Here is a 10869-nt window from a genome sequence, read left to right on the forward strand (position 1 = left end):
TTTGTTATGATACAGGAGGGAAGCTTGTGAAATTGGGACACAACTGGAATTGCATCCTAAGAGCTCTGTGTGTGTGTGTGTGTGTAAACAGCTGTGCTGGAACAGGCAAGAGAAGAGTCCGCTATGGTAGGAGCAAGTGGGGTGTGAGAGGTGTTCCTTGGAGGAGTATTGCTGCAGAAACTTCTCGCCTGGCAAGGTGTGGTCTCAAAATAAATTATTATATATGTATTTAAAGATGTGAGAGAATACAAATGAGCACTTCTGAGACTGTTGAAACCTGATTTTCCTAAGGAAGATTAGATTTCCTATTTCTGTATCTAAAGGGATGGCAGGAAGCGTTTTCCTGTGATGGTCCTAAGCTCTGTCATTATTGTTATCCTGCTCAGGCATGCCTAAGCATGCTGAATTGGAGACAGTCAAGGGAGGTGTGTGTTTTAAGAGCATTTAGTCACTCTCCTGTGATGGCTTTTTACACCGAGGGATGAAATTACATGTTTGTCTCTTTGCCACTAATGATAATTTTTTCCTCCAGCTGAATTTTACATTGTGCTTTGGGACATATTCCACAGCCAAGGCTTTTAGTGTTGGAATCCGAGTTTGAAGAAATGAGTGCAAAAAACTAAACGACTAAAATGTTCCTCAGTCTTGTATTTCTGTGTTACTGAGTCGCTAGCTGTGGGCTGTCTAATTTTTTAGAGAGCGGTGTTTGCCTAAGAGATTCTTCAGAGGGTGCCAATATTATTATTAGGTATTGAATTGTGATTCCGGGCAATAAACCTTGATGGGCTCTGGGCAAGTGCAGTGAGCACAAAGCATGTGATGGGAGTTTCTCCCATCTGTCCTGTTTCCTCTTCAGCTCTCTTTACAGGGGCTGTGTACCACTGTTGGACTGCTATGGCCAGTACAAATTCTCACCATCGTTTCGTGTTAGTCATAGAAGAACTTGAAGCAGGAGTGTCGCTGATTAGCTGGTGACTTTTCAGCTCCTGAACACAGAGGTCTGAATAAGCAGCATTCCTGAGCTGGAGCTCCTGCTTTGTCACGGTGGAGCTCATGACTCCCCACCCTGCCAGCGCAGGCAGCCTGACTCACTGTTGTCCGCCTGGGCTGCAATCCCTGCGTTGCAGTTTGAGCACAGTGATTAAATAGATCTGAAACCTCAAACAAGAGAGTTTGGCATTGGTTTCTATATGTGAAGAGGATTAAGCTCTCTTAATTTGTGTTTGTTTCTGGAGTATAAATCTGTGGCATGCAGGATTCGGCATCAAATCCTGCATTTATTTTTTTAATCCCTTTAGGTTTTTTCCTCATTGTATTATGTGGTGCTCTTGAATAAATGTAAAATTTAGTTTGTGCTTGGAATTTTGCTTTCTCAGTTTTGTTTTACAGACAGCAATTTGCTCAAGAGCATCTGTGTTAGACATTGAATATATCTTTCCAATCCGTTACTGGAGCAGTCTGTGTTTAAGAGTAGCTCAGTTGAAGTCTTCCAGCCAACTGCCTGCCCCAGTCACTGCCCCAGAAAAGCCCCCCAAAAACCAGAGAACCGAAACAAACAGCAAAGCCCTGTAACATCTGCTTCCTTCAGTAATAATTTGCAGCACTTTAGGAATGTGTTCATAAGGTAATATGAAATAGTGGAATGATTTTACTATTCTAAAGTTAAATTTATTGGTTTAAGTCTAAGGGAAAGACTGCCTCGTATGAAGCTTGCAATAACCTTTTTAGAGACAACGGGGAACCTCGTAGGTTCTGTTGATTAAACAATTCTGTGGCTTTAAGATCAGTGTGGGCTTCCTCTGGCCGCAGGGCAGTTGCTTTCCTTGTGGCTTACATATTTTTTCAGTCTGGGTGGGCTTTTGTCTCTGCAAATATACATAAAATGGTGCGTGCTCTGATTAATTGAGGGAATTCTAAATAATGTAACGTCACTGGTGCCTGGCTGTGTAAAATGTGAAACTCCGTCGGCATAATTACAGCAGTGAGTGAGTTCTGTTTTCCACTTTAGGATGACAAAAGCAGCATTAATAACCAGCTTGTTCAGCACTATTTTACTGCAGGAAGTTATTTGTTGGTTAGTGTTGGTTGTGCAACAGTTTGGCTAATAATCATAGCAGCTCACTGAGCAGAGGTGAGGTGGAAGTTACTTGGTTTTGTTGAGTACTGTGGGTTGTAGTAAGAGGGAGAATGATTTTACAGTAGCTGGTAGCAAGAGTGAGCAGTTAATGGGGCAGTGACTGAACAAGAGTGGTCGTCCTTTGAGAAAATATCTTTATTTAGATGAATAAGAGTACAGTCAGAGATCACTGAATGTAACTATTGTGAGTTGTTAGGGAAGTTTAAGTTGCACTGGTATGTGTCATGACTGAACTAAAGTATGCATAGAACAGTGTTTAATGGCCATACTTTGACCATGCCCATGTGTCATAACAATATCCGTTGTGTATAGTATGTACTAGAGCTCAAAAGACATTCTAAACATTCCTTTTCTGTGGCCACATAGAACTGACTGTTTTTAGAATATATGAAAATTTAACTTTGTTTTCTTATTTCAGTAAAAAGTCCCAGAAATGGGATGAAATGAACATCATAGCTACTTACCACCCAGCAGGCAAGGACTATGGCCTGATGAAAATAGATGAGCCCAGTACTCCTTATCACAGGTAGGCTTGCTAACCTGATAGTAAATGGTTACTGCAGTGGTCTTACGGCACAATGGACTTTGTGGATGGGGCAGTATTTACTGTAGCTGATTGCCTGACAGACTGTACAGGCCTGTTGGATATATGCAACACATTCCAATTTACAAAGCTTCGAAATAAAGGCTTATGGTTATCAAGGAAAACTGTCAAAAAGGACAAGTTCAGTTTTTAGAAGGTCTACATCTAGCAAGCTTTAGGCTTTGAATGGAATAAATCAGTTTGACTTGTGCTGATTTTACTTTTCTTTCAGTTCACATCTGTGTATTAGAATACAAACTTTTCATCAATATTTAAATTAGCTTGGAAAGTTTTTAAAGTATTAAAGAAGTCTCTTAATTGAGTGTTGTAATGTTTAGACTGTTTTATCAAGCAAATTTTAAGCAGCAAATTATTGATAAAGGCTACTTTTCGTTTGCCTTCCAAGCATGGTAGGAGAAGATGATGAGGACGCAGTGAGTGATTCGGAGTCAAACGAGCCCTTAAAAGCAGATGTGTTGAGTAAAAAGTAAGTATTTTCCTTTTGGAAAGGTATTGCTGTTTGCTCTAGAAATCAAACTTTTACTATTGTCAAATGAAGTAGTTTTTGGTGTTTGATAGAGCCACGGGTACATAAAAACTCTTACGGATTGTTAGTGCACATAAATATGGCAAAAATAGTGAACAAAACAGTTTCAATTCTGACATTTTATGTATTTTAAATAGTGAAGAGTTTACTGGTTCAGCATCTTGTATTGCATGTTTTATGTAGACTGGCAGCTGCAGCTGAAGGTAAGGGACCCAAGATTATAGCAAGGCAAGAGGAAAGCAGCGAGGATGAGGAAGAGGATGAAGAATTAACACCTGAAGAACGAGGTACCAGGCATAAATTGTTTTCTTTGTTTCATTTGGCTTGGGTTTTTTTTTCATAGAAATAGTTTGAGTTATTCAGTAAGAAATACTTGGGAAGAAAAACTATTATCTTAACAGAAGGATGTTGTCATGTGAAAATGGAGATAGCTGGTCTTCGATGGGTAAGTAAAAGACTGAATACATGTGCTGTTTGTTTGTAATCGGGATTGTTTGACTTGGGATCCACATACCAAGAGGAGTTTGCTGTTACTGGCTGTGCCCTTGTATAGAAGCTTAAGGTGTGGGAATTCCTTTTAAGGAACCTAGACTTCTCAAATAAGAAGGTCTTCTGGTTTTGGGATGAGGAAGTACTACTTAATCTGAACATATTTCAGGGAGCTTTAACAATTCAGTGAGTACCACTGCTGTTAAGATGCTACTAATGGCTTGCAGACATACAGATTATATTTCTGTTGCTTTCAAAGCCACTGGTAGATGGATCCAGCAGGAAATCTACATCTGTTACCAAGAAAATTGCTTCTTGAACAGAGATGTTCTAGCCCAAGCTAACACAAAACAACGTTTTGAGGACACAATAATAACTCCTAAGGTTTCAGGCTTGCATTATCTAGCTGTTGCTTCTCATCTTTCCTGGCCCCAACTATGAGCGTGTCATCTTACTATTCTAAAGGAGTTTAGAAAACAGTGTTGGGGCTACCAATAGGCAAAGTTTAATTTAATTATAATGCATTACTGCTAGACCTGCTAGTGTTTAATATATGGAGTAAAGTTAGGCTTCAGGCCATGAGGAAAGTGGGAAATATTTTCTTCTGCATGTGGTAAATACATCTTATAACTGGCCTTTGGCAGCTAGCTAGGAGTCAAGTCAGACATCTGCAACAGTTAAATCTTCTGTCCCACCAGTATGTCTCAATTTGTCCTTAAGTTTATTTAGAAACAAGGCTTTCAGAACTTTGGAATTTCTTGTGCTGTTACAAGATGCCTCCCATTGCCCCTTGTCCTGTCATTGGACATCCCAGAGCAGAGCCTGGCTCCTTCCTCCTGACACTTCCCTTTACAAATTTATAAACATGAATGAGGGCACCCCTCAGTCTCCTCTGCTCCAAGCTCAAGAGCCCCCAGCTCCCTCAGCCACTCTTCATAAGGGAGATGCTCCACTCCCTCCATCATCTTTGTGGCTCTGCTGGACTCTTTCAAGCAGTTCCTGTCCTTCTTGAACTGAGGGGCCCAGCACTGGACACAAGATTGCAGATGTGGTCTCACTAGGGCAGAGCAGAGGGGCAGGAGAACCTCTCTGCCCTATAACCACCCCTTCTCATCCACCCCAGGATAGCGTTGGCCTTCTTGGCTCAAGGGCACATTGCTGGCTCATGGGCATCTGCTGCCACCAACACCCCAGGTCCTTTCCAGCCACTCGTCCCCAAGCCTGTAGCGCTGCATGGGGTTATTGCGACCCAAGTGCAGGACCCGGCACTTGGCCTTGTTGAAGCTCATACAGTTGGCCTCAGCCCATGGATTCAGTCTATCCAGGTCCCTCTGCAGAGCCTTCCTACCCTCAGGCAGATCAACACTCCCTCCCAACTCAGTGTCATCTGCAAACTTGCTGAGGGAGCACTCGATCCCCTCATCCAGATCATTGATAAAGATGTTGCAGACAGGTTCTTTTAAAAGAAATGCTGCAGCCTTTCCAGTCCATTAATAACTAGCCTTTTTGTAAAACAGACTCATTTAAAAGAACATTCTGCTGCTTAAATAATTTGAATTTTGTTATCGCTTGATCATATACACAATGGACTTTGAAGGTAGGAATAAAATTGACCTAGGAAGCAGTTAGTGCCTCTCTGAAGAGGAAGTAGGTTTTATGTTAGCTTTTTAAAGAGAAGAAATAACTATTTTTATTTCTTCACAGAGAAGAAGAAACAGTTTGAAATGAAGAGAAAAATGCATTACAATGAAGGACGAAACATCAAACTAGCAAGACAGCTCATTGCAAAGGAACTGCATGGTGAAGAAGAGGAGGATGAGGATGAAGAAATGCATGATGCTGCAGATGTAGAAACAATGAATACAGAAGTTACTGAACATGGTGAGCTACTGATTAATCGAAAAGCATGTTTAAGTACCAGTGGCCCTTTCAGCTGTTGGGGGATGAATACGCTGAAGTGTGAGACTGACTAGAAAGGGTATAGTATGTGTGTAACGCTCAGTGTGCAGTACTGCGTGCTGTCTTGATAGGTAGATTTCTAGAATGGTACTGAAACCATCAGTATTGCTAAATAGCCTGTGGGCTTTTGTTTGCTGTGGCACAACAGAAAATCAGACATCTCTGCTTCATATTATTTCCCCAGCATAACTGCCTCTTGGTAGTGAAGTTGCCAGCATCCTTTTTAAAGGAGGAGTTGCCCTGTACACAACACTTAAAGCTGTGGCTACGTGGGAGAGCCTGGCCTTATGCTATGGTTCAATTTCCATTCTGCTCCCAAACCATCCTGTAGCAAGCAGTGGGGAATGAGCATGAGCGATTCCTCCCCGCTGAGAGGACTGTGTCTCACTTCCTAAGGAAGAACTTCTCCTTGTCTTACTGTAATGTAAAACTACTGTTAGGACTTCAGTACCTGCTGGTCCTTAAGCAGTACTGTTCATTTCTATAGTATGGAGTAAGACCCTCAGCTTTGCTTTTATTGCAGCTACTGGAAGAAAGTTTGTGACTTTCAGCTGGAAGCTGTTTCTGGAACCTGCTTCAGAGCTGTCTCTTGATAGGAAACTCATAGAACTGTAGAGGCTGATACCTTCTCTTTCATCTTTAAGCTTCTCTCTGGGTGAAGAGGGTAGACTGTATAATAAAAGTCTTGGATTGCGGTGGCCTTTGGTACATAATTACAGCTGTTCATTACCCACCTGTGTGTGTAACAGCACTTTGTACAAGTTTTTGGCATTAAAAAAAAAAAGACATCTGTTGCTCATGAGACTGGTGGCAATGAAGTCTGTAAGCCTCCTTCATCTGTTGCTTGGCAAATGTGTGAGACGTTAGCACAGCCTGCAGACTTGGGAAGATGCTGCATGGGTTTAACTTGATTCACATTTGCTTTTCACTACCATGTGAACTATGAACTCCTCTAAAGTTAGTTTAAATTCCACACAATAAAAAGATGATTTGCAAAGTTGTGTGTGTTTAAGTTCTGTGGATTGCAGATTTTAGTCCCATTATTTATTACAGCAGGACTAATGCCTTCATAATTGCTCCGGAAGGGTCATTTGGTATGTGTCTAAGACACATTAATAGACTGACTTCATCCACTAACTTCACATACCTGGTGATGGCTGTTTACTAGAACTTCACTTTCCAGGGGAAAGGAGGGCTCCAGTAGGCAACCTTATGACCTTTATCCATGGCTTGAAGCTGCCATCTCTCTGCACTCTGCTGTAAAACAGAGGCAACTCTGCTCCCCAGCTGCATTTGCCCATGGAAAGAAGGCACACCTTTGCAGCATTTTTCCGTCTCTATTGTTGAAGTTCATTACACCTTGCCTCATAACCAGCTTCAAAGCCACAACTGGTAATTATCAAATTTAGACTGTTCATGGCCAATAGATTCCATAAATGTAACTGTGCCAGTTTGTCAACCCATTCACTAACTGGTTCACCTCCCCACCATGGCATATAGAAATACTTTCCATTAACTTGATGTAGTTCTCAGTTCCTTCACTTTTGTTTTGTATCTGCTTAAACCTTCATGTCTCATTATCTCCAAATCTCTATATTAGCTGTCATAGCTTCTGGTCTCTGCACTTGATCCGTTCTTCTGAAGTTAAGTACTGGTCTCACTTTGGTAGCAGCCAGAGAATTGAATGCCCTCAGATTGATCAGTGTGATTCTTTGTGGCAGAGTTGGTCAAAGGATGGTGGAATGTGGATAAGACTTTTAATAAACCTCTCTGTCTTCTGCCACTATCCAAATTTTAAGAAGTTCCTGCATTGAGATGATAACACAGCTACGTTGCTGAACAATTACAGTTACGTCAAAGTTTTACTGAAATAACTTTTTTGAGATGACATCTCTTCATCATAGAATCACAGAATGGTCTGGGGTGGAAGAGACAGTTCTGATCCCTCTGCCATGGACAGGGACACCTCCCACTAGACAGGGTCGCTCAAAGCCCAGTCCAGTGTGGCCTTGAACACTTCCAAGGATGGGGCATCCACAACTTCCCTGGGCATCTTATTCCAGTGTCTCACCAATGTCACAATAAAGAATTTCTTCCTAGTATCTAGTCTAAATTTACACCCTTTCTGCTTAAAGCCATTCCCCCTCCCTCATTCTAGCACTACATGCCCTTGTAGAAAGTTCCTCTGTAGCTTTCTTGTAAGCCACCTTCATGTACTGGAAGGCTGCTTTAAGGTCTCCCCAGAGCCTTCTCCAGGCTGAACAGCCCCAACTCTCTCAGTCGGTCCTCATAGAGGAGGTGCTCCAGCCCCTGATCATCTTTGTGGCCTCCTCTGGTCTCACTCCAACAGCTCCATGTCCTTCTTTTGATGGGGACTCCAGAACTGGATGCAGTATCCAGGTGGGGTCTCACCAGAGCAGAGCAGAGGGGCAGAATCACCTCCCTTGCCCTGCTGGCCACACTTCTTGTGATGCAGCCCAGGATGGGGTTGACCTTCTGGGCTGCAAGTGCACATTGGTGGCTCATGTGAAGCTTCTCATCAACCTACACCCCCAGGTCCTTCTCCTCAGGGCTGCTCTCAAGCCATTCTCCACCCAGCCTGTGTTTGTGCTTGGGATTTCCCGTACCCGGGTGCAGGACCTTGCACTTGCTGAACTTCATAATGTTTGCGTGTGCCCACCTATCAAGCCTGTGAAGGTCCCTCTGGATGGCATCCTTTCCCTCCAGTGTGTCAACCATACCACATAGTTTGGTGTCATCAGCAAACTTGCTGAGGGTGCACTCAATCCCACCGTCCACATTGCTGACAAAAGATGTTCATCACTGTCATCTGTATTCTGAGGGCACAGAAGAATCTCTATTCATAAATGTTAATTAAAGAGAGATTAGAGCTGTGGAATGTTTCTCAAATAGCTGGTTTTAACACTTGCTACTTGGGCTTTTTGCTAGTCTGTGCTTTTGGTCATGCCATGTTTTAGGTCATATCAAGCCATTGGATGTTTAAAACAGTATTTCGATTTAGTGGTTTCCTTCATGGAAGTGGATCAAAGTGCTATTAATATTCTATTCTTGTTCCTGAGATTCCCCTGTTAGGACTGTGAGCATAAGGAAAGGTTATTCATGTGGATAGCTTTTGAAGAGCTCTTTGACTTTAAATTGTTATAAAGAGCTTTCTTACAGAGCAGAAAAGGAGGGCTTGCTTCACTCGGTCTGTTGGGTGATGAAGGAGCTGGTTTTTATGATGGCTTGTTTTGGCTTCGCTCTGTTAAACTGACTGATGCTTGCTTTTAACTGCAAAGGCGCTGTCTTGTCCTTTTCTGCATGTCGTGTTGTCGCTGCATGTCGTAGTGTTGCTACGTTTTGATAATTTCTTCTCTCAACTTCAGTTCTTCTGAAGTTATGGAGATCATCTGGTGATGTGGCTACCACTCACCTGTTCTGTCCCAGACTGTCAGTCTGCGTAAGTGAGAGCTGGCACGCAGTGTCTTTTTTATTCCACTGATATCATGACTTCTCTAGTACTGATGATCATTCCAGGTAAAGACGTGACACCTCTTAGTGGTCTGCTGTGACTCTAGGGCTCCGCTGGCTCCTGGATTGTTTTTCAAGCAATTGGAAACCCTCTTCTCACTTGGAATTTTTATTGTCCATGAAGATCCTTTAAAGGTTCTGTGCTTCTCTTATCCAATGTACTTCTCTCCCTTTAAGCCTGTTTTCTATTTTAGTAAAACTAACAGTACTCTTCTGATCTACACACTCTCCTTTTGAAAAAGGGGTTAAGACTTAGGGCAGGTTTTTAAGCAGCCTTCTGTCAGATACCACCAGGTCCACTAATACGAGTTGCGCTTCTTGGTTACAGACTGAGATTTCTTGCTGATTGATGTGAAGATGGCCAGTCCAGTCAGTCATGGTGAGAACTGTTTGTGTATTTTTGCCCCTGTCTTCACTGTGGGCTACCAAGTGTTTTAAGTGGATGGGACATTCCTTTCTTGCCTCAAGTATTTGTACGTTATCCCATGCATATGGATTCCAGCAGCCAAGCTTTTTGGTGGAAAAGAAAGTTAACGTTGTAATAGACTGCACAAGGATTGCTTGCTTCAGTATTTCAGCTTCTCTGGAATTTCTCTGACTACTCCCTATTTATGACTCCACAAATGACATAAACAGACTTTGCCAGCAAAAGTGACCTTTGTTCCTCTACATAAACACTTTTCCTTTAGAAATTCTCTTTTAAACCCCTGATGGAATTCCTGATGCAGGTAGATTTAAGCGTGATGATTTCAGCGCAGACCTTATTTTACTTCTGCTGCACAAAAGTATCAGCTACAAGGGCGTGATCTGCAGCAGTTCAATTGAGAAGCAGTAAAACTATTGTTCTCTCCCTATGGTTGATTTAGCATTCTTTGCTCTGATAACCCTGCTCAGATACTGCTCACCAGCTGAGCTGTCAGCTGACTGGCTGTGCCTTTTTGGCCTCTGGTAGGTGCAGAACACACTGTTTTCTTAACCAGGGTGAGCATCACCCGAAAGATGACTTAAGTGAGAAGGCTGGGAGCATACACAAATTGATTCTGTTTGGTAGCTATGCTATTTGCTTGTTAAACTGCACTTGTTATCAAGCCTAACTCATCCCCAAGTCCAACTGGCCTTTTTTAAAGACTGTTATCATCTGAACGTGGTTTTCTTTGATCTTTGCTTTTATGCCACTGAGTTTTCAGGTCGGGGAGGGGAGAGAGATTGGGCCTTTTCATATTAAAAGCACTACTGAGAAGATTCTCTGATTTATTGCTGCTCTTTGGCTCAAAACCATGGGTTTCATGACTTCCTGAAAAAAGACACAACAAACTGTGCTCCTTCATTTATAAGCTTGTTTTGTTTTAAAGTTTCTTACCTGGAATTGAAATTTGACCTGAAAAGCACTATGCTTGCTTGTGTTTCGGGAACCTCCTGTTAATTCTGCAGATTGATCCCCAATGCCAGGGGTGGTGAGCATTCAGTGCCTGGTATGCTGGACAATGGTGCTAGCCATTTCTTCAGAACAGGAGGGTGGAATAACAATTTTAGAAGTTTCTGCACTCTCAAACTAAAAGCTTGTCTGTTGCTAAGACGGGTTGGCAAACGTTAACTTTGGAGAAGCAGAGATGATTTCAGCAG

At 42.3% G+C, this 10869-nt stretch overlaps 1 protein-coding gene across 1 annotated transcript in view; it reads left to right on the forward strand.

Annotated features, from left to right (window-relative positions):
- The first annotated feature begins 2560 nt into the window (after positions 1 to 2560).
- Positions 2561 to 10869, forward strand: part of PPP1R2 (protein phosphatase 1, regulatory (inhibitor) subunit 2) — an 8866-nt gene continuing 557 nt past the window's right edge. Inside the window, exons 1-6 of the mRNA XM_010181322.1 lie at positions 2561 to 2663; positions 3127 to 3207; positions 3451 to 3554; positions 5461 to 5637; positions 6899 to 7107; positions 9575 to 9625. Of these exons, the coding sequence (XP_010179624.1) occupies positions 2581 to 2663; positions 3127 to 3207; positions 3451 to 3554; positions 5461 to 5637; positions 6899 to 6978 (525 nt within the window). The 5' untranslated portion in view covers positions 2561 to 2580 and the 3' untranslated portion in view covers positions 6979 to 7107; positions 9575 to 9625. The remainder of the gene's footprint in view (positions 2664 to 3126; positions 3208 to 3450; positions 3555 to 5460; positions 5638 to 6898; positions 7108 to 9574; positions 9626 to 10869) is intronic.

The sequence above is a fragment of the Mesitornis unicolor genome, unplaced genomic scaffold (genome assembly GCF_000695765.1).
Source record: "Mesitornis unicolor isolate BGI_N332 unplaced genomic scaffold, ASM69576v1 scaffold8643, whole genome shotgun sequence".
NCBI lineage: Eukaryota > Metazoa > Chordata > Aves > Mesitornithiformes > Mesitornithidae > Mesitornis > Mesitornis unicolor.